Consider the following 25,034-nt stretch of genomic DNA (forward strand, 5'->3'; position numbering starts at 1 on the left):
GTAAATGAGGACTGCCCAATCAAAAACCACTTCAACTTAAAGGCTGAAGAGAGTGTAAAAATAAAAGTAGCAAATAAATGAATTCAAATTCGATAAACCGCTCTATTTGAAATTGTTTTGGGCTAAATATGAATGGAAATCGTTATTCTGAGTTTCAGATCAATAATCACTTACAATGCGGTACGGCCATGAGTCATCTTTTTCCACTAAAATGGGTAAAAAGTATAGACTCGCGCTTCTTTCTTGAGCGTATACCAACTCTAGTAAAACGAGTGTTAAACATGCACTGATTGTACTGACTTTCTTTCGGTTGAAACTCAATACGGAAACTGGAAAAAATGCAGAAAACCGAAAAATCAAAAGAAATCAAATAATATGTTCTTGTCTTTATTCTGATCATAGCCTTACAATAAGCCTAACCCAGTCACCAATCGTACCCTAAATATAGATATAAACGCAACCCATCCCCCCCAAAAAAAAACCCCAAGAACCCATGCCGTAAGCTTGCCCCAAAACAGGGAATTAATGGAGACAATTGATTGCACCTGAAAATCGGACCTATTGTTATTGTTATCTATTGCTCTATTACATCTATGGCACGATTTAGGATAAGAAAAATCTGCTCTGCTTTCAAACAGAGCGGTAAACAGAGAGGATGTTGCCCTCTAACGGTGGAGCTACATATTTCACATTCTGCTCTGTTTTTCGCTCTATTTTTGAAATAAAGCCACATATTTCACATCTGCAATTCCACTCAGATTTTCGCTCTGTTTTTGAAATAGAGCCCGCATTTCACTTTCTGCTCTGTTTTTCGCTCTGTTTTTGAAATATAACCACAGAGAAATCTGCTCTGTTTTTAAACAGAGCGGTAAACAGAGAGGATGCTGTCCTCTAAATGGCGGAGCTAAATATTTCACATTCTGCTCTGTTTTTCGCTCTATTTTTGAAATATAGCCACATATTACACATTCTGCAATTCCACTCAAGATTTTCGCTCTGTTTTTGAAATATACCACCAGATTTCATATTCCACTCTGTTTTTCGCTCTATTTTTGAAATATAGCAACAGATTTCATATTTCACATTCTGCTCTGTTTTTCGCTCTGTTTTTGAAATATAAACAGAGAGGATGCTGCCCTCTCACGGTGGAGCTACATATTTCACATTCTGCTCTGTTTTTCGCTCTATTTTTGAAATATAGCCACATATTACACATTCTGCAATTCCACTCAGATTTTCGCTCTGTTTTTGAAATAGAGCCCGCATTTCACTTTCTGCTCTGTTTTTGAAATATACCACCAGATTTCATATTCCACTCAGTTTTTCGCTCTATTTTTGAAATATAGCAACAGATTTCATATTTTACATTTGCTCTGTTTTTCGCTCTGTTTTTTAAATATAACCACAGAGAAATCTTCTCTGTTTTTAAACAGAGCGGTAAACAGAGAGGATGCTGGCCTCTAACGGTGGAGCCACATATTTCACTTTCTGCTCTGTGCTTCGCTCTGTTTTTAAATATAGCACCAAATTTTATATTCCACTCTGAAAAATATAAACAGATAAATCTGCTCTGTTTTCAAACAGAGCGGTAAACAGAGAGGATGCTGCCCTCTAATGGTGGAGCTACATATTTCACATTCTGCTCTGTTTGTCGCTCTATTTCATATTCCACTCTGTTGTTGAAATATAGCCAAATATTTTATATTTCACATTCCGCTCTGTTTTTTAAATACGTACCACGGAGAAATCTGCTCTGTTTTTTAACAGAGCGGTAAGCAGAGAGGATGCTGCCCTCTAAGGGGCTGTGCAATAATTATCAGCCCCCAGGGGGGTAAAATTTCTGAACGGCTCGCCAAAAATCGCTTGCCGCCCCCCCCTCTTGGCCCGCAAAAAATCGCTTGCCCCCCTCCGGGCTGTCAAAAATTCTTTGCCCCCCCCCTTGAACATGTCAAATTTTTGGGATCCCAAATTCCAAACTTTAAATGGTCTAGGTGTATGTTGCGAGCGCATATTTAAGCGTTTCCGTACCGTAACGTTTTCCTGAGCCTTTTTAGAGCGTTTTATTAAAAAGGCGCCCCGTGAATGCGTGTGCCAAAAATCGCTTGCCCCCCCCCTCTCGGCTGGCCAAAAATTGTTTGCCCCCCCCCTTTCGGCTCGCCAAAGATTTCTTACCCCTCCCCCCCCCCAAATTTTACCCTCCCCCAGGGCTCATAATTATTGCACAACCCCTAACGGTGGAGCTACATATCTCACATTCTGCTCTGTTTTCGCTCTATTTTTGAAATATAGCCACATATTTCACATTCTGCAATGCAACTCAGTTTTCACATATTTTTCCTGAGCGCACAAGCTTCTTTCTTCCGTATTTGAGTTTTTCCTGAAAATGGGGCGCACAGGCAATCCAAGACAATCAAACACTTCTTTTGGTTTATGATGCGGACTCGATAACATGATTATGTTAACACACTAAGTCACGTATTTGAAAATGACCGTATGCTGATATTTTTTTGTTTTTATAGGTTTTCGATATAGCTATATCATGTCATCTGTGATTTAATGGGGTACTTCTGCACTGGAAAAGTTATTTCAGCACAGACAACCGTTGTGGAGTTACAGTCAAAAATGAGGGAAACCCAATATTTGATCAATAAATAAATAACTACTTGCCTTGAGTTGCTGAATTTTCAGTGCAGTAGTTGTAGTCCTTGCCCCTATAATATACATTATTATGTTTTGATGGATCCAAGTGTGTAAAAATATTGGATCCAAAACATAATAATGATAAAATTGGATGCTTTACGCCCAATATTTATTGGTCTCGCTATGAGTTTTAAAATATTGGACTCGACTACGTCTCGTCCAATATTTTAAAACTCATAGCTCGACCAATAAATATGGGCTCAATCGATCCAATTTTATATCACACCTTGTCACCAGTGCGCTATAATTTTTGAGAAAAATGCAAAAAAAAATAGGCACAAAATTGGCCAGGGGTGTAGTACCCCCTTAATGTTTATTGGATTAAACAGGTGATGGCACGTGTGATTTAATGCTAAAAATGAACGTGTCTATGATGTCAGCAGTGAATATTTATTGAAAAAATAATGTCACAAAAAGAGGATGTTAGGATCACGAAAATACTCCTTTAAATAACCAATAAGTGTTGGGAGAAATGGCTATAAAACCATATGGCAACAAAGAAAAAGGAAAAAGAAGGTAACAGGTGATGTAGTGCAAGATAAAAGACAAGTAGTTGAAAATGTGATAAAATATCTGATAAGGCATTTAGCTAATAATACTGTTTATACTTTATTTGAAAAATTGCAGTTAAGTGTTGTGATCAAGAATTGACCGTAAATAAGATGTGATGAACTACAAGATAAAAGTAAATGGTTGAAGTAGCTGTTTGTGCAACAGATGATCAGTGTTACTGTTGCCAGTACTGCGATCTAGGCAATGAATTGGGCTACTCAGTGGTGTGTGTGGTGTTTTTTTTTTTGGGGGAGGGTCAACAAATGGAAATTGTTGTAACCCAAGTCATACCCCTGGGGCTACTTACATTTGAGATTTGAATCAGTGACCCCCTGATGAGCCCAGGTGATGAGCTCGATCATTCGAGAGAAAATGTGTGATAAACAAGAACTATTCTTGTATTGATCACGAAAATAAAAGGTTGCAGAAGTGGGAAACACAAAGAGCAGTCGATAAAAACTTGCATTCCCAATATTCACCGCTTCGTCAGTTGTAAATATGGACAAAGTAATTAACATTCTGTTTATAGAGGCCCTGCATGAAATTATCGATTGGCTCCAAACAAAGGATTTGAGCCGGTGTCCTTCACCGTAGTTATGGTGGAGTGCAGTCCATTCAATCAAATGTTGTCATCAACCTATTTGATCGTGGTGCAGGGTTATGTGTGAGACGAACTGTCACGGAAGATTGCAAGCATGCTTTTGTTGAATGCATTTGAGTAGTCCGCCATATTTACGGGATGATACGTCACATGCAAGGCCTCTATTACAGATAGTTCTGAATTGCAACGACAATGATATGGTTCTGTAACCATTTATATTGATAGTAAGCACGAGAGGTTTTGACATTCAAGTGTTGTTCCGCCCAAATATCCAGTATTGGGTGTTCTTTTTTTGAGCTGATTAAAATTGGGCAACTCCGGCAATAATATTCCCTGCAACCTTCGCCTTTAATACTGAACAGTTTTGGCAACACTGTAGATGATCTGCATCTTATAATTTAAGTGTGTATGCTAAAATTACTAACTACAGCCTTGTTTGGCATGATCGTATGCATGTAGAATGCACTGTTTTAATGTACATTTTTATTACAATGTAGATATGTGCGCAAGATGATCTTTTCTTGAAAATTGGATCTCAGCATTATTCTGCATATCATTGTGGGACTGTCACCCTCATCTGTACCCCTTTGATATTCTCAAGTTTTTGTGCACAATTCATCACCACGGTACACACATATCTTGAAATTGATTAATACCAGTAAACATGTACCATACTGTTGCATTAATAATTTAAACATCCCGTTTCCAACATGAGTGCCTGTTTAAATGAATCTGACTGTTTATTGAATACTACCATGTGGGATCATAGCAGTACCATTACTGCTATCTGGTATGGTATTGTTGGTGTCATTGGTATACCAGGGAACATCTTAATACTAATGACTCTTTACACCTGCACAGCTAAGATGAAACCAAATCAGATTGCTATATTTTGGCTCGCAATAGCGGATCTCTTTGGTTGCATCCAGTTGCCTCATCGATACATAGTAACTCATCAACGTAGCTACATGATTAAACCGATGCCCATCATGTGTTGTGCACTGGCAAAAGGAGTGTTTCTATATGCCACCTATTGGGAATTGTTCCTACTTGTGTTGGCAGCTTTTGAAAGGTATCAATCGGTGAAAACTTTTGAGCGCAATGAGTTTGCTGGCAGACGGAGAGCATTTAGACTAGTTGGTTGTTGTACTTTAACCGCCATTATTCTTACTTTTATTCGTGCAGTAATGGGTGTAATTAATAGTGATGATGATGTAATAAATTGCATTTCCATTGCTTCTACGAAAAAAATGACACCGGGAGTGGCAATTGTTAATATTATTCCAGTTACAGTGTTTACCATTATCTTGTTAAGTCTGTACGTTAAAATCGCAGTTATGTTACAAAAGAGAATATCACCTGATCTAACTTCCGGACAAGATCAGGATTCAAATCGGTCTCCAAAGAATCGGAGCTCACAAGTGAAGCAGTGTGAGGATCATACTGTATCCAATGATCACATACAAGACATGAGTGGTATTTTAAAAGAACAAACTACCTCCAAACAGAGAGGGATGGGTACCAATTCAATACAGCTGGATTTCACAGATCTTAACAATGCCGCAAACTTTGAAACTGATAGAAAGGGTAATTGCCTCAGCGACATACAATCATCAAGTTCAATTTTTCATGGTGAGAGATACATTGTCAACTGGCATCAAATTCCAGGTGTAGTTTCAGACAAAGCTGATAATAGTGTGGTCAATAATGAAGGCACACGTAATGGGGCACATAGTCCAATGTCGGCTTCGTGTCCCCCAAATGATGTTGATCGGGCAACTCCAAAAATTCCTGAATTGGTTACAGAACCACCGAAACAGCCAAAATATTGCCTAATTGGCAAAGTTACCTTGATGCTGTTCATAGCCAGCGTAATATGTGTAATCACATTTGGAATGATTTCTTTATCAAGATTTCTTGGTCGAAAGTATTTCTTACTTTTTTCGGATCTTTTTATCATCAATTATGCAGTGAATCCGTGTGTGTACAGCATTGTCAACAAAGGATTTAGGAAAGATTGTGGTGCATTTCTCCAAAAGTTCAAATTATACTGTATGAACTCAGAATAGGATATAAATATGAAATTGGTTAACTGCCATAACAGCTTGTAGACAGGAAGTCTGGAAATGACTTTTCGGCACGGCAATTGGTCTTCCTGTACATTTTTAATGCAAAGGCGGTGAACATCACCAGATGCGGCAAAATTGTTTATTATGTTCAACTGTCTGATACTATTGCAAACGTTTCCTTCGATAAATATTTTATTACCGTAAGCAAATACTTTCAAAATTTTGTATTTCATAACATATCAAAAATTTGGATTCCTCAATGTGTAATAGTTTGCTATTTAAGTTATTGCTAAACTTTGATAATATTTATCTAAAAAGTTCATTATTATCCGTGCATGTTTATGTACTGAAGATACCATCATGCTATCTACTAATGATGCTGAAGATTCCAGCATGCTATCTACTGAAGATAACAATACACTATTTACTATAGCTTCAATATGACAAAAAATTTCGCGCGCTTCGCGAGAATTTGTAATATCCTAAAACAACTGATGCGCAGTCAATAACCTCTAACAAGCCTATACTTTAAAATGCATGGCGGAGACGTCATTCAATTAACAATAAACTTTCATACACAAAACCAACAAATATAACCATGATACATCACCATGAGCATAATTGGTGTAATTTCTAATGACGTAGTTCGTTAATCCCTATTGAACACTGCGCTGTAGGCTAAAATGATCATGTCAACTTTGAAGAAATTTGTTCCGACCGATGAGCACGATGGAGAAGCTAGTGCATAACATAACGGAAACGAATAGTGACTTGGCGTGGGATTATAGTCTATTGAGTAACTATATATGTTGTTTTATCGCTAAGTCGACTTTGTTTCAAAGCACGCCTTCAAGTGAGTGTTTATTTTCAGAAGAAACAGTGATTTTCGTTCAATTGTAATTCACTTACATTCTATAGAAACCGTTCACGTTGCAGGTATATCGTCGCATTTAGTCATCAAGGAGTATCTGTAAGTTGTTACCAACAGCAACTAGTAGTAGTACAGCTTCCTGCTTGGAACTTTCGGGCGTGTATAATTCATCAAAGTTAAATTACTGGATCTATACCCACAATGCACTGATAGGGTAGGGGATAGAGAAATACTATTTAATAAGGAACCTAAATATCGCCACTTTGACGTAGAATTTAATCAGCAAGAAAAGCACCAATGTTTGTGAAAAAATCGTTGATTTGGTGGCAATTTTATGGGCATTGGTGATTTGTTACCAATAATATCAGTAAAAAAGTCAGGAAGTTTATAATGTTTGTTTCGTCCGAGTAAATTATTCAAATTTATTTAGTGTAGAATGACTTGATAATTTGTATTCTAACATAATATGGCACAATAGTGTGATTGCCGGAGTCTTTCTTTAACTGGTGAATAATTACTTATCAGCCAGATTTGCATCATCATCATGGGAAAACCACGTTTCTGTAAAGCCGTACAATTCAAAGTGATGATCAAGCATAGAAACAAATTGCAACACCGGCTGTATGTTTTTTGAGGCTCCTGATGTTAAAATGCAGGATGGAAAGGTAGCTGTGCTTAGTTCAGTTGCGTCGGTTGCTGATGGTATTGCCCTGATGTAATATTCTATAGCCCGGGTCCAGTCGCAGCTTACTAGGACTGCAACTGCAGCAGCAGGTCCGGGCCTTGTCATCAGCGCACCTAAGACAGAATTTATGACTACAAACTGTAATGCACAACCAGCACTTGTAATCTATGATCAACCATGTCACAGACTTCAAGTACTTGGGTTCCAAGATGGGCTCTAGTGCTGGATACCTAATTGAAGAAAATCACTAGCCTGGGCTGCTTTCTGGAAACTGGAACGCCTTTGGAGAAGCCCATCTCTGCCAATCGAAACAAAAATCAAGATGTTTGAGGCAACTTGTGTTACTGTCTTTCTGTACGGGTGCGAGTCATGGGTAACTATCAAAGACACGGATATCAAGAATAATCCCTTTGCATCATCTTGCTACAGAATCATGTTAAACATCAAGATCGGATTCCAAATGAAACCATCTACACCAACACTCCACTCCACCACATGCGAAGAGGAAACCGGGACCGCCGCGCACACTGTACACCGTAGTATGCCCAGTGCCTCCTGGGAGATACTGAAGGGATGCTGCAGCCAAACAAAATTGTTTCGCTTGCCCAAGATCGCAGGAGTTGGAGAAAGCTTGTAGTCGGGACGGCCGCGCACACTCTACTTGTGGTATGTCAAGCACCTCCTAGGAGATACTGTAGGGATTTTGCAGCCAGAAAAAGTAGTCGCCTGCTCCGCATCCGACTGATGATGAAGTTGATCATTACTGCCCCATAATTACTGCACAGCAGTGAAAGATCATTAGCTGTTATTCGTTACATGTACAAAAATGCTATTATTGAAGAAATTGTGACAGGTGAGCATGATTGAGATGCAAGGGTATAAGAATGACATAGCATGGGAATAATATATAATCAGACAGGGCCTACTGTTTTATTAATGCTAAACCTTCTTCGTTTCAAACAAAGCATGCCATGTTCTCCAGTCCACACAAACGCCTCTTTATGTAAGTTCTATTGGTGGCGTTAATAGGTGATGATTTGAAAGGGCAAGTTTTACGTCATGAAGAGATATTCTATTAATTCTCGTACCTGTTCATGTCATTACTCAGGCATACAATTCCTACAACACAAGCTACAACTAAACAAAGGAACGGATCAGCGTTTTCGGACAATTTAGGAGCGAGAGAGGTTCTGAATACAACTTACCAATATTGTGTACATGAAACACTCTCTCAGGTTGTGAATGATGAAACGCATTGCTAGAGGGTTAAACTGAAAGGTTTTAGATTTTTTTTGCTGTTACCTTGGCTCTCTGAAAGGCCACAGGATTGACACTGTAAATATCAGACACTTTACTTTGATGAAGAGATGGGCAATATGTTATTTAAAGAGTTATACAGTATACTTTTAACAAAATGTAAATAGTTGTGCTGATTGACGCGCGTGCCCCATTTGGTGTAATGTAGATCACGCCATGTTACGAGTCTTGGTTAGAGCGAACGAGGATCAATCTTTTTCATGACGTGAGACGGCCAATCAGAACCCCACTGAATAAAAAGTTATCGGACAGCAAATTAAATAAATTTAAGAAAGGTGTGACCTGCAGAGGCTTTTTCAAAATGTTTACCTTCATATAAGTAGTATTATGTGAGTTGCACTACAGTGAGTTCTTTATTGTGTAAATGAAAAATCCTATCACTGGGCTATTGCAAAGCAGTTGGAAAATCTTCTTTTCCCTTGGTTGATGAGCACGATGGTGAACTTTGAAAGCTACCTATGAGTAAACCTTGAAAGCCTGCAATTTATGGTTACAACAAAAAATAAGTCGCTTCATCTAGATATTTCGGTAAACTAAATTATACAACTAAGCGTACAGCATGCCCCATAAGCAAGTGACACATCCAATTAATTCGCATTGCAAAATTAGTATTATGTGATGTGCACTACAATGAGTTACTGTCCTTTTGAACTTTATTGTGTAAATGAAAAATCTTATCACTGGGCTATTGCAGAGCAGTTTGAAAATCTTCTTTTCCCTTGGTTGATGAGCACGATGGTGAACTTGAAAGCTACTAGATATTTCGGTAAACTGTACAACTAAGCGTACAGCATGCCCCATAGGCAAGTGACACATTCAAGTAATTAGTTTTATATCAGAGAGTCGTGTCAGAGTGGCACAGAACAATGTCTTTTGAAATATTGATGAGTCTTTTAAAAATCACTTCCTCTACATTTATATGCACTGCTATTTAGAAAGGGTTAAAAAGGCTGCATGAAGCGCAACTCCAACCTGCTTTGCTCTCCCTACCTAACCCATCTTTCTCCCTGCATGCCCTTGCCTTTCTTCTGCATGCTTCTTACCCTTTGCTTGCTTTGCTATTCTTACTATACTCCAAGGTTGTATGCACAAGAGGCATTTCCATCAGTCCTCCTGTTCCTAATCGCCTCTCTGTAGTTACCAACCCCCACGTTCACGAAGATTGCAAGTCAATCGGGTACCACCTGTTACGGCTTTGCCTTGCGGTAGAGTTAACAGACGGGGGCTCTGGGAGCAATAGTCTGTGATCTGAAAGGCTGTTGGAGCAGTCTGGAGGGTTGCAGATTTTGCTTACTGTATAACATCATCTTCAAGATCATCGAGCCTTATCTCCAGGTTTGTCTACAGTTAGGAGGAGAAATAAATCTAACAAAGTCACCAGTTAGTGACCTGTAGTGAGAGAACTGGTCCTTCGTCCTACCTTGGTTTAGATAACTGAAACTTAACCACTATGATGAGTTCAACAAACAGCACCCGGGTTAAAGCCCCGGATTTACATTCGCACCGACTAACTCAGGGCCTGGATCACCATCTAGTGCATGATGATGCACCACCCCTAAAGCCAATCGGAAAGAGTGATGGTCCTCCTACAGCAGGGCGAACACCACTCCGAAACCCAATTAGACGGGATGCTGCTAATAACCCTGATGATAGAAGGGCACTTTTATATTGGTATCGGGACATGGAATGTCAGGACCCTTCATCAGCCTGGCAACTTATAATTACTTATTCACCAATTGGAGAACTACAAGTGGGAGATAATGGGTATATCAGAAACCCATTGGATAGAATCAGGAGATTTCACACAAGATGGTTACCAAATATTGAGCGCCGGTAGTGGATCTACTCACAGAGCAGGGGTTGCCTTAATTCTCAACAAGAATGCCCAGAGATCACTCCTCGGCTACAATCCTATTTCAGAAAGGCTAATTACAGCAAGGCTTCGCACTCAAATAGGAACAGCTACCATTATGCAGGTGTATGCACCTACAACGTCATACCCTGACGAAGATTTTGAAGACTTTTATGACCAACTGCAATTGGAAATAAATAAAACACCTTCCCAAGACATCCTTATCATCATGGGTGATTTCAACGCGAAAGTTGGTATCGACTGGGAACCATGGAATGGCGTTATTGGGAAGTTTGGTATTGGAGAAGCAAACGACAGAGGTGAAAAGCTGCTCAGCTTTTGTTCATCGAATAGCCTGTGTATCACAAACACTCTCTTCAAAGACTCCAAACCAAGTCGCCAGTGGACCTGGGAATCCCCAGATGACTTCCTCGCGCAGCTTTCCCAGCGCAGACATCGGATCTGACCACCAACTTGTTTTAGCCAACATTAAACTGAAACTTAGATCCAGAGGGAAACAATGCAAGATCAAGAAATTTGATGTAAGCAAACTGTACCTACAGCAGACTTACAGTGACTACCAAGTAACAATTATTGGTGGAAAATTTAACCCACTAATTGAACTACCCGACACAGACATAGAGACGGAAGAGCTATGGCAGAATATTAAGTCAGGCTTTAATGAAACAGCTGACAAGGTCCTAGGAGCAAAGAAACCTCAGAGACAAAAACCTTGGTTAACTGCCGAAGTTCTTAAGCTGACGGAAGAAAGAAGTAAGGTGAAGCAGGAAAGACTCAAAGACAACTCAAAAAAGCCAAGGTACAACTTTCTCAACAGAGAAATAAAACGGAAGTGTAAAGAGTGCAAAAGAAGTATGGCTTCAAAATCTGTGCAAAGATGTGGAGCATGCAAATGATGCAAAGAAAACCAAAGAGGTTTACACTACCATCAAGACCATCACTGGATCAAAATCTACTCGTATGAGAGGTGTAAAGGACAAAGGTGGCGAGGTGCTCACCGACGACAAGAAAATAAAGGACAGATGGAAAGAAAACTATGAAGAGCTGTATAATCAACCCATCCCATCCGATACAAGTATCTTACAGTCTCTACCAAGTACTTCAACAGAAGACATAGAGCCCCACATTCTCAAATCTGAAGTGGAACTGGCCATCAAACGCCTCAAGGGAAATAAAGCAGCAGCAGAAGATGGTATATCAGCGGAAGAAATCAAGGCAGCAGGAGAAGCTGGATGTAATGCTCTTCTAAAACTCTGTAACAAGATATGGGAGTCTGAAGTAATTCCTGAGGACTGGGGGAAGGCAATCATTGTCCCCATATTTAAGAAAAAGGATAAAATGGACCTGAACTTGGTAGGGAAAGTATTTTGCTCGATCATCCAATCTAGAATCCAGAAGAAAACTGAAGAGATCCTCTCAGAATCTCAGGCAGGATTTAGAGCAGGCAGGAGTACAGTGGACCAATTGTTTTCGCTACGACAACTGGCTGAAAAATGCACGGAGATAGGGAAACCACTATACTGCTGCTACATCGACTATCAAAAGCTTTTGATACTGTTTGGCAAGAAGGTCTTTGGAAGGCTATGGACCACCTAGGCTACTCTAGAAAAATGGTTAGACTTCTCCAAGCCTTATATAACACCTCTAAAAGTGCAGTAAGAGTGAATGAAGAGCTGACAAACTGGTTTACCACTCAAACAGGAGTCAGACAGGGTTGCATTCTCTCCCCCCCCCAGCTGTTTAACATCTTGCTGGAACTGGTCCTACGCCTAGCTATTGAAGATGTCGGCATTGGAATTACAATTCAAGGACAGCTCATCAACAACCTGAGATTTGCCGATGATATTGTTTTACTGGCCGTCTCTGGAAGTAACCTCCAAATTCTAGTCGACAAAGTACACAATGAAAGCATGAGGTTTGGTCTGACCATAAACATCGCTAAAACCGAAGTCCAGGTGATTGGTAGAGAAACAGCAAAAGCCACCATATCCATTGGAAATTCCACCCTTGAGCAGGTGGAATCATTCATCTATCTAGGTGGAGTGATCACTGAAAAGGCAAGCAGCGAGAAGGACATCAAAAGGAGAATTGGCTTGGCCATGGGCATCATGCAAAAACTCAACCCCATCTGGAAATCCAAAGAAATATCTACCATAACAAAATTGGAATTGTACAAAGTACTGGTGCTTTCTATAGCAACATATGCCTCTGAAGCCTGGACAATCACAAAACGTGATGAGCAGCGACTTCTGGTATTTGAAATGGCTTGTCTCAGAAAAATCCTGTGTGTTACTAGAAGGGACAGGATTAGGAACACCTCAATCAGAGACACCCTTGATTACCAGTGCACTGTAATGAACAAGATCCGTGCAAAACAGCTGTCCTACTATGGCCATGTGAAAAGAATGCCTCCATCCAGATATCCAAAAATCGTATTAGAAGGAATAATCCCAGGGAAACGACCAAAAGGAAGACCCCCAATGCGCTGGATGGACAACATTCAAGCAAACTGCAGTGCAGTGGGAATCCAATCCGTAGTAGAAGCCGGTCGGATGGCAAACAACAGAGCTGAGTGGCGAAGCATAGTGGCTAGGCAGCTATCTCCAGGACCTACCTATGTCATGGGAGGAAAGCTTTAAGTGAAGTAAGTGAAGTGAAAATAGACGTGACATGCCAACAATTATACTGTTATATTTGAGTCATATTGAATCTAAAGTGTAAAGCGATGAACCTTTGCATTTTTTCATTCAAAGTGAATCAAAACATAACATATTAGTTCCATTTTGAGGCACTACCAATGACTTTCAATTTTGGTCCGATGGACACGTGTGTTTAAAAAAAAATTAAGGCCGAAAGCGATACAGCAAGGCTAAAATTTCGTCAATGTTTGAGGTTTTTAATGCAACACGCAATTTGGAAAAAAGAGGTTTTTTAATTATCATTTAGTTCTAAGCTATTCCTACGACCGTGAACTTTCAAAAATAAAATGTGAGTAAACATAAAGAATGATGACAAAGAAAGCTGCTTTTGCAAGGTAATCGTTTCCAAAATATTATACAACTAATGCGCATATCAAATGTAATCCCGGCCCATGGGTACACGGGTGTATCCAGGATGTGATCCCGGGATTTTGTGTTAAGAAGATCAACTCACAGGCTAACACCCGGCCGAGACACCCGGGCATAAATAGATGCTATGGTTTCAATATCTCGGCGATCTTGACATCAGTGCTTCTGCGTGCGTACATTAGTTCATAACGCTTGAAGTAGACCTATATGTGATGCGATCAAGCAAAATCAGTCGGAACTCGGAAATATTTAATTTTCAGTTTCTTATAGAAAAGTGAAAAGCATTTACAAAGCTGGATTTTGCAGAAAACCCCATTGAAATAGAACGGCCAGTTCAAAGATATGAGCAATGAAAGAGTTTCAAAAACAAGAGGAAACAAAAAGAAATAGATCCTTTGTTTGGCTATATCTCAAAATCAATATTTCCGAGTTCCGACTGATTTTGCTTGATCGCGTCACATATGCCTACATGTGTGTTCCATTGTAAATACGTCAGAACCCCATCTTGTTGCGGAACCTCTAAAATAATATAGATAAAGAATATACGTACAAAGAATTCTGACATACATACTTGACATTAACCGTGGAACATTTCTTCATGAAGTGCCAACACTAGTCTGGAAGGGGTCTGTATAAATCACAGTCTAAATATTAATTTGGGTTTGTAGTGAGATGGTGCAAATAATTATTTGATAGAAAATATGCTTGCCACGAGTTTACGTATAGTGCTCATAATGTAGTGCATTTGCCTAATATGGCGGATTTAAGAAGGATTAATTTGAGCTTTATAGGGACACAATTTCGGACATTATACAACATTGTTTTGTTATTATAAAATTTATTGGGATTTGAGGTGATATTTCTCAAACTTCGTCAGCAACTGGCATTCGTCATAGCTGAAATACACTCACAATGGTACCATTTTTTAGAAAACAAAAAAGAGCTTAGAATGTGACTCTTAAAAGTGGTACGTACTCAGAAAGTTGGAATGGTCCCCTGGGGTCAAATGTTATAAGCTTAGGGTACAAAAACAACTGCGCGGATTCCTTGTTGGCCAATGAACTCATGCTGTTTTTTATTTTATATTAAGTTTATAACATTTGGCCTCAGTGGGCCATTCCTATATTCAAATATGGGTACTAATTGTAAGAGCAATAATTTGTTATAACTCCGCTCTCTTACACAACCAGTTGGTACATTACAAGTGCATTTCAGTTCTAACCAACACTTATTGGTATTTAGGTTCAGTTAATATCACCTCAAACCTTAATAAATTTGATAATATCAGAACAATGTTGCCAAAGTTCAAACATTTTACCTCTCACAAACTTAAATTCGGTCTCCTCAAATCCGCTATGTTATGCTAATTCAATACATTATAAGCACATAACGAAAAATCATGGACAAGCATAGTTCTATCTAAAATTATTTGAGATCATGTCCCGACACACCCCAATATATATCTAGCCTGTGCGGTGTATGCAGACCCCTTTCAGACTAGCCGTGTCACTTTACTTAAAGCCATATTATAACATTTTCAAACAAAATAGATTAGCATTTCTTTGCCATAAAATGTTAGCTTTTACTGTCAGATATATTCCCTTTTATTTTTGAGCCGAACAACTACGGCAAAGCAAAGAAATTTGCAATTTACTACCAGCGCACATGTCGACAATACGTACCATTCCTTCGGTCATGTTGTGGTACGACCCTTTGTTGTGCATATCACCGTCCCGCACGCCGCGTGCGTACTGTGTTATGAACATCGTGTATGCGTTCGACTAAGGGAGGACAGTTTTATGGTCTACTTAGCTCAGCAATGCTTTGCTGTCTTCGATAATGGTTCATGTACGCTAGAGCGTTCGATAGGAACAAGCGAACAGTATACGAGTTTGATGATATCTATCGGAGCGTTCAGCAGAGCAGCAGGATTATAAACACGGTCGATGGTAAAATAAATCAATTTCCTTTGTGTTCAGTAAGTACATAACGACCCACTCATCAACTTCTCAAGTGGTCATTAAATAAGCCTGTCTCGGGTCGTGTCTGCGGTCAATAGAAAGTAAATAATGTGTGTAAGTTTATGTTTACATAAAGTGGTGTAATTAGGTTTCAATGGGTTGTTAAAGCATGGTCGTAACATTGATTCGATCGATATTTTGGTCAATGCGTTGTATCGGAGCAGAGTTGTCAATTGAGCGGAGCCTAAAAGAGTTTTCTACATGCTTTAATGGGTTTGGGCTTTGATAAAAGCCAGGTACCTCTCCGATACAATGCGCTATCGAAGACAGCAAAGCATTTCTGAGCTCAGTAGACCATAAAAACTGTCCTCCCTAATAATTCCATCGTAATAATAAAGCGCCGGTTCCGGTGTTTTATTCAAAATCTCGGATTTTGACAAAACTACAGCACATAGAGTCTTGATTTTTGCAGGGTATATTGGTTTAATAAAGTACAATGTAATCGTGAAAAAAAAAAGGAATTTAAAAAATTTAAAAATTCAGTGAGGGCGTCTTCCTCAGCAAATGTTATAATATGGATTTAACCAGTTTTTTTAGTTGAAGTTTCAAAACTGTTTGCTTAATACTTATATGTTATTTGGAATACGCAATTGACAGACATCAGTACAAAACTGTTCTTTCAAATATATGGCCTTGAGAAATCATTGGCTTATTCCAATCTTCAATTAACAAAAAACTTTCATACACAAAACCCCCTGTTACACCACACGCATGATCACTATGAGTACAATTGGTGATATTTCTACTTTCTATCATTAACTTCCATTAATTGAACACTGCACTGTAGGCTGAAACATTAGATCATGTCATCCATGACATTGATCATTAACTTCTATTAATTGAACACTGCACCGTAGGCTAAAATAATTGATCATGTCATCATTGAAAAAAAAATGTTCTGACAGATGAGCATGATGGAGATGCTAGTGTATAACGTAACGGAAACGAATAACAATTTAGCGTGGGAGTAGTCTACAGAGTCCGTTGTTTTATGGCTAAATCGATTTCGTTTGAAAAGCACGCCGAGTACGCCGGTGTTTTGGAATACGACAGTTGCCCAAAGTGTAGTAAGTATGAAAAAACTTATGGTGTTCTGGTGTTGTGTCACTTGATTGAAACACATTGCTCAAAGGCAAAACTGAAATGGTTAAGAATCCATTAAGTGTTGGTAATTAAAGAATGCTACATTCTGTAAAACAGAAATAATGAGTATTTTTTTACAACACCGCGGGTGTCTGATTAATAAACATTACAATTATAGTTACATTAGCATAAATATAACACAATGAAGTAATACTTCTACTTCTATTCGCTACATTCCCCGAGTACACTAATATGACATCTAGACCGCACCATATAGTCAGTAAACTCTTTTCATGCTCATTCACCTGTAAATAAATGTCTTTGGTCACGTGAAGGAGGGACATAACAAAGAGTAAGCCACGAAATCTCGGTGTAAAAGCTTCGAAGCGTAGACTGTCTCATTTGCATAACAAGGAACCACAATAATAAGAGTCAACACCCTTTAAATCAATTTAGCTGATGACTGATTTGTCACATAAAGTTTGGCAATGACTTTCTTGTTGAACTACTATATTTATCCCTACAAATTTCGGTGCAAACAATTTCGGTCCAAAACAGACCATTCGCAGAAATATATAATAGGCGTGTTCAGGAATTGCTCAATGTCGGTTGGTTTGATTTTTTTCTGATGATGGTCTGTTTCTTCTCAATCTTGATCTAATAATTCCAAATTCACCCGGTTCCAATGACTTCAAAATTGGGCAGTAGGGCTTATATTAAGTTATCAGAAAGCATTCTGCAGAACCATTACTAAAAATATCTTCGCTGGCTACCTATTTGTCAAAGATTTATTTTCGAGGTTATATTGTATGTCTCAAAGCACTGCATAATCAAGCACTTTGTTATTTACCAAATTGTATTTACGTGATGACTCCATTTTACTAATTATACTTCCAGATTTTTAGCGCTATAAGGGAGTTCCGCCGATACATCAATAGCATGGTGGACATTGGGGAGGGCGATTTTTTATGATAAATATCAAGAAGGGCCAGATCTGTCGAGTGTTGTTTCCTGAAGCCATTTTGTTGAATGATTAATATTATGGACAGAAAGAATATCATCAAGCCAATTTATGGTGTTAACGAATGATAAAATGGTTTAGGTGCATATCAAATTACTTCTTTTATTTGGAAAAACCCATGCGATGAGAATCTCGAAGACAATAATCATACATAAATGCAATCAAAACTAGAGTGCAGGTCACGATACTATTGGCAATTCGTGATATAAATGCTGGCAAAGTATATATCAATTCCATTACGCATCATAATCAATCTCGTTATTTCTGCTGGTGTGGTCCCAAATGAGTTAAATATCGTGAAGATAATTCCCATTTATGAAAAGGAATATTCAAGAAGTTTTTATATTGCCTAAAATATCAAGTTTACTTTGTGTCATATTCAATCTCGCTACTATACTGCAGGGGTAGTTCAAAATGAGTTAAAGTTCGCACAGGTAATTCCCATTTATAAGAAGGGAAATCCAAAAGTTGTGTCTAACTATCGTCCCGTTTCTGTTCTGCCATGTTGTTGTCTCCTTGTCGCGCTTGTTGGAATCTTTCCGCCTTGTATAGGACAGTTTGTCACTTTTAAAATCGGACCTTCGTCTAATCAAGTGCTTGTAATTTTACTTCTTGAGGTCAAATTGGATTCAACGTGGTGTCATATTGTGCAGGGCTGGATATTGCGTCTATTAAAAATAAATTTACCCAAATATGGTTTAATTGTGTTACGTTTAAAGAAAGGTATAACAATCATACCAAGTCTTTTATACTAGAGAAATGCCAAAAAGAGACAGAGCTATCTAAATATATTTGGGGACTCAAACATAAAGAAAAAAGAATACAGTATCAAATGCGCTTTTATAAATGCGCACGTGACCACCTCCGCGCTGTCAGAACAGCTTATAAACAGTAAGTCACGAAGTGACCTTCTACATAGCGAGTGTTCTTTTTATACATTTGAATGCAAAGGTGGAACAATATGAGACTGCTGTGCAGCAAAATTGTCTATTTTGTTCAACTTTGTGATTATATTTTAAACGTTGAATATTTTTTCCGTCGTCAAATACTTTCAAATAGTATGATAACATATTAAAAATTCGGAATAGCAAAATGTGTAACAACTTTGCAATTCAATTAATACTTATGATATTTATCTACAGAGTTCCTATCCCTTTCTGTATAGTGGTCAATGATGAGGATTTGGTCACGTTTGCTGGTCTTGGTATGTCGCGCCCATGGGTCACGTGCGCATTTATAAAAGCGCATTTATAGATATAACCGAAGTACACCGTACACTGCGATATTCAAATTTCCCGGGCACCGAAATTTGCCTGTAGCAATGACACAATGAAGGCTGACGACAATTGAGCACAAATAATCATTACGTCATTTTGAATATTGCGTGTTGAGACACGGCTCTTTTATCCGTTTTTAAGGTCAATATGAGTTGTTTAAAAAAACCCATGTGATTCGTGCTTTATAATAAATTGTTTTTCTAACATATAAGGCATAATGCTGGGATTACCGGTGCCCCCCGCTCGTCATGGCCGTCGGTACATACATGTAAGGCCGTCGGTAGACGAAAGGTGTTGTTGAAAAAAAATCGTTCACAATAGACTAATTTTCACCCAGGGTGACAGGAAAAAGGGAGAATTGTAAATAAAATTATGAAAAATTGTTAATTAAAAAAAAAAAGTGTTTTTTTTTAAATTTTTACCGCTTAATATTTTTTTTTTTTTTTTTTTTTTTTGCTCTTCACTTTTTTCAAACCATGCAAAAAATTAAACAAATCACAACTTCCGTCGGTAAAAAATATTTCCGTCGGTACATTTACAAGTTGTGCCCCCTCGGTTCCAAAATCCTGGCTACGCCACTGATTAGCGGAGTGTTCCTTTCACAAAGTCAAAATCCTATTGTTGACCCAGACAACTGAAGGTTGTATAATGTTTCACCATGTTGATTGAGCTATAGGAATTGACTCCCTCGGTGACAAATGCACATTCCAATTAGAATAAATAATTGCAATGAGATGATTTGAAATGACCAGACTGCCACTTGTGATTAAAATATAGCTATAATGTAAACAGAGAATTGGCGGTGTTGTGCTCTCAACAACAACAACAACAACAACAACAACAACAACAACAACAACAACAACAACAACAACAACAACAACAACACCACCACCACCACCAACAACAACAACAACACAAGAAACAAACAAACCATAACAGTGATAGGGGATACAGCCTCATAATTCAAAAAATGACAATTAAAGATCTAATGGTACATGCCTAACTTCAAATGAGCACAACAGCCAATTTGGTCCATGAGCAAAGCAATATAGCTAAAATCAAATTGTTTCTAAATTGTCTTTCGAATAAGGTTCATTTTAATGCTAATATATTGCACAGGCTAAGGAAGCCTGATTTTTTTTTTTTTTTTGAATTGCCGAATTGGAGGGTCCTCAATGACATATCTTTTGTGTACAAACTGAAGCATCCTATGCATAATAGAATACATGAATGTTAACTACATATCATATAATACGATTCGTGATACCCAATAGCGGTACAGTTGATCTGTTGTAGACTGTAAGAAATCAAAGTATTTTATTTTAATTTTATATACGCCATTTTCTTAATTTACTGAAATTGAAGACTGAACAACTATGACAATTATATAGAACCCCGCCAGAGATTACTGTTTCGTTTTTATGGTAATCTAATCTTTTATTTTCTCAAATTAAATTTCGGATTCTGTGAGGAATTTTGCATAAAGTATAACAATCCAAATCTTTCTACATAACACCTCGACAAAAATCAGGGTTTAAACTTTCTAATAGCAATCCAATTCCTAGTATCTGGTCCATATTGCATGCTCTGTTAGGAATGACGAGTGTTAGGACCGACAGAAACCGGCTGTGAAGTAGACTAGCCAACTCGTAGCACATCTATGATAAGCAGTAAACTACTTACTTAATACTACTCTTTTGTAATGACGGTAAAACAGATTGTTATTCAACCAAAACTTAAATAATAAAATAAAATAAATTTCGGATTTATATAGCGCCTTCTTTCAGCTAGACCTTGAAGGATTCAAAGTGCTGCCATGGTGAATCATCACAATCAGATCGCATCATCTAGGTTGATAGTTGCAACCGAACCTCAGGCGCAGACCTATCCGCTCTTAGATTGTAACATCCACCAATTATCTGTGCAGCTCCCCAAATCCCAGTGGGTGAAGGATGTTTTTTGATAATCAAGCAACTAATCACCGATTTTTGAAAGCAGGAGGAAACCGGAGATCCCGGAGAAAACCTGCGAGAGTGAGCATGGAATCGGGATAAACCAAGTGCACATGAGTCCTTGGGTCGCGCCGGGCTTGAACCCGGAAGCTCCGTGGTGCAAAGCGATGGAACTACCGCTGCGCTAACTCGCCCTCCCGAACTTCTATTATTAAAGGGACACTAAGCTATATATAGTATGATCGCAGGACCCTCGTTGGCTTTTGAAAACATGGTTCGTAACTTTGTCTCAACCTACAGCAACTAGAGGACATTCCGAAACTAACACGTAATTTGGAGATGTTTTAAATGTAAAAAGAGACACATATAACAGCCGACAAGCGCACCATTTTGTAAGTTTATACGCAACTGTAAAAATCGACAAAAGTCACAGGAGAGATGATCCTTGTTTTTTTTTATGTAGAGCTAGTGATATATTGTTCGTTTGTATTGATTGATCGGATTTTAGGGACAGTTTGACTAGCTTTTTATTTATTTTTGGCATAGTCCATGAATACACGTGTTTTATTTTTAATATCAGATATTTATTTAGTAGGGTTGGCCACGGTCAAAATTTTTTTTCTTGCTGAGGTGAAAGGACTTTGGTTGGAGGTTACAAAAATGCATTTCGAAAATTCAGCTGAAGTCCGTTGCCATGGCAACGGCCCGATTTGTGTTTTTTACAATTTTCGCCTATTTTGGAGCTAAAAAAGTGAAAATTGTCCTTAAAACTGCAAGTTTTTCAAATTTGAAAAATGCCATTTTTTACCGATTTTGGCGATACGAAAAAATAACTTTTGCGCTCACCTAAGATTTTGTCGTTATGGTTATTGGTAGAACATATCTTGCCCCCAACATATCTAATAAGAACAGCTTTGGGGAAATTTATTTCTCTAAGGAAGGTGTTGCCAGAAAAACATACATTTTGTAAAAATTCAAAATTCTCATAAAAAGAAAATTTGCTGCATTTTGCCCTAGATTTAGCACATGTGATGTAATGAGTTGTATGTAGAGTCAGTTTATCATCATGGTCAACTATTCTGAATGTTTCGAAACAATAAATGAAGTTTAATTTTAATGCGGTGTTGCCAGATGCCGAAAATTATGAAAGCTACATTACGCCAAATAGCCCAAATAGGTCTAAGTTTTCATGTATGAATCTAGTCAATCCAGTTAAATCACGGTCTATTATTATAAATCATTTTATCATAATTTCACCTGTTCTGAATGTTTGGAAAGTTCCATCATACAGTGTTGCCAGATGCCAAAACGTAGAAAAGATATTCTGGTTTACCCTATGTACCCTGTGTTTTCAATATATACAATTCTGGTTAACCCTGGGCACCATATTTTCATAAAAGGACTTTTTTGCCCCGAATTTAGTACATGTGATGTAATGAATTGTATGTAGAGTCACATTATCATCATGGACAACTATTCTATATGTTTCGAAACGTTAATTTAAATGCAGTGTTGCCAGATGCCTAAACTATAAAAAAAAAAATATGACAAGTTTTTATGTATGATAAACAATTTCTTTGATGATGCATCTAAAATACAATTAATTTATAATAAATTACGATATGACCCCTTTAACCATGTTAACCTATCTGTTTGTCAGTTGTGAATGTTTAGTTTAACATAGTGTTGCCAGATGCCAAATGCTAGCAGACATTGGAGGTTTTTGTAAAAAAATACACCATACATGCCATACAATCTCAGAGCTTTTTAAACCTTGTACTTTACTTAAGGGAATGGGTATGAACGTTTGGACAGTATATTGTGGGACATTAGAGCACATTAGACATATCGAATTGCATTCTGAATACGAAGAATAGCCTTCTGATATCAAATAATTATGATTTTTTGAAATTCGCAATGTAATACACCTTTTATGGCAAATCATTAAAAATTGATATTTTTGATATTTAACAGTACTCGAAGTAAACTTTATAAATCTGATGATTTATACTTAAAGTGTATGTAGGTGGAATGAAAAGCCGACGATCAATTGAAATTTTGACCTTTCGTATTGAAGATATGGATTTTTTTCCCAAAACACTTTTTGTGGGAAAAAAATCCATAGCTTCAATATGAAAGGTCAACATTTTCACTGTCGGCTTTTCCTCCCAGCTACATACACCTTAAGACTATATCATTAAATTGATAAAATTTACTTCGACGGCTGTTATATCTCGAAAATGTGAAAAATATCAAATTTTAATAATTTGTCATAAAATTTGTATTATATCGTGAATTTCATTAAATGAAAATTATTTGATATCAGAAAGACATGCTTCGTATTCAGAATGCAATTCGATACGTCTGAGGTGCTCTCATGTCCCACAAAAATGCTGTCGAAACGCTCAAAACGCTCATTCCAGTTCCCTTAACCACTTTAACATTTACATAAACTTTCCAGTAAACATGTTTACAAACAAAATTGTAATTTCATTACTTTAATATACTCCTCAGTATCGCCAATTTTCATTTTCATTTTAGATATTGCTGAAAAGTTGGAAAAGAAATTACTTTAAAAACTTTACCAGTGTTCCATTTCATGATTATATGACCAGGTATTTGATCAAAAAGTGTTCCCAGAACATAAGTTTGAGTTTAACAAGACATTCTTGATGTACAGGCGTGGGGTATACTTGAAGTACAGGTAACTGAAGAGGGGAAGCAACGAATTACCCCCAAATCACAGCAGCAGGTAGTGGCTGGGCCGCCGAGTGTGAATAATTATGTATTTATTTTGGAAGGTTCGTGTTTGTTCTCAATTTTGGGGTGTTTTTCCCAAAATTTAACATTTGTGGTGATATTTCAAAAAAGCGACATGCCAAAGAGAAATCGTTGGGCACATACTTTGTTATTGATAATGCAGTTCGTTTCTGCATACCTTTGTTAACATTCGCTTTGGTGATATACTAATATTATCAATTTTGTGACTGCAATTTGGCGTTTTTAATACGTTTTAATTTTACCAAGAAATTAAGAAAAATATCTGGTCATGGTCGTTTCAGAATTTCATTCTGAGCTTCGGCTTTTGCAGGCAACAGAATGCAGATTGGCTCACGATCGATGTCGTATTCCTCTATGTGGGTCCCTTGATGATAAAATTATTTTGAATTCCTTGTAACAACAAATTTTCGTCTGAAAACAGGGGACCGTTCACAAACACTTGTAAGGGGGGGGGGCATGATGCAAACAAATTTCATCGCGAAAATTGTTCGCCCCCCTACAGACCTCAAAAATTTCAGTGCCCCCCCCCCCCTTTTGACATGAAAATTATGGGTCAACCCCATAAAAAAGCATATAAACTCAATTTTCCCAGGAAAATTTCTGGTCATTTTTTTTCAGACCCCCCTTGGGTCAAACATTTTCAGCCCCCCCTTTTTGCATCAGCCCCCCCTAACAAACTTGTGTTTGTGAACGGTCCCCAGGGTTTTAGTTTAAACAAATAGTTTAAGGGGTCATATCATAATTTATTATAATTTAATTGTATTTTAGATGCATCATCAAAGAAATTGTTTATCATACATAAAAACTGGTCCTATTTTTCATAGTTTAGGCATCTGGCAACACTGCAAGTTAAAGTTTCGAAACATAGAGAATAGTTGTCCATGGTGATAATGTGACTCTACATACAATTCATTACATCACATGTACTAAATTCGGGGCAAATTGGAAAAAAATGTCCTTTTATCTGTTTATGAAAATAGAGTGCGCACGGTAAACCAAAAATGGTATTAAAAACACAGGGTGCACAGGGTAAACCAGAATTGTACCTTTTCTACTTTTTGGCATCTGGCAACACTGTATGATGAACTTTTGTGTTTCCAAACATTCAAAACAGGTGAAAATTATGATCAAATGATTTATAATAATAGACTGTGATTTGACTG

At 37.8% G+C, this 25,034-nt stretch overlaps 2 protein-coding genes across 2 annotated transcripts; both read left to right on the forward strand.

Annotated features, from left to right (window-relative positions):
- Positions 1–10,555: 10,555 nt before the first annotated feature.
- Positions 10,556–11,564, forward strand: LOC140142357 (craniofacial development protein 2-like). Its single transcript, XM_072164328.1, has 2 exons — positions 10,556–10,967; positions 11,002–11,564. The coding sequence occupies exons 1-2, from the start codon at positions 10,556–10,558 to the stop codon at positions 11,562–11,564; spliced, it is 975 nt and encodes a 324-aa protein (XP_072020429.1).
- Positions 11,565–11,628: 64 nt separating this feature from the next.
- Positions 11,629–12,264, forward strand: LOC140142366 (uncharacterized). The gene has a single exon (XM_072164337.1). The coding sequence runs from the start codon at positions 11,629–11,631 to the stop codon at positions 12,262–12,264; it is 636 nt and encodes a 211-aa protein (XP_072020438.1).
- Positions 12,265–25,034: the final 12,770 nt, after the last annotated feature.

The sequence above is a fragment of the Amphiura filiformis genome, chromosome 2 (genome assembly GCF_039555335.1).
Source record: "Amphiura filiformis chromosome 2, Afil_fr2py, whole genome shotgun sequence".
Lineage (NCBI taxonomy): Eukaryota > Metazoa > Echinodermata > Ophiuroidea > Amphilepidida > Amphiuridae > Amphiura > Amphiura filiformis.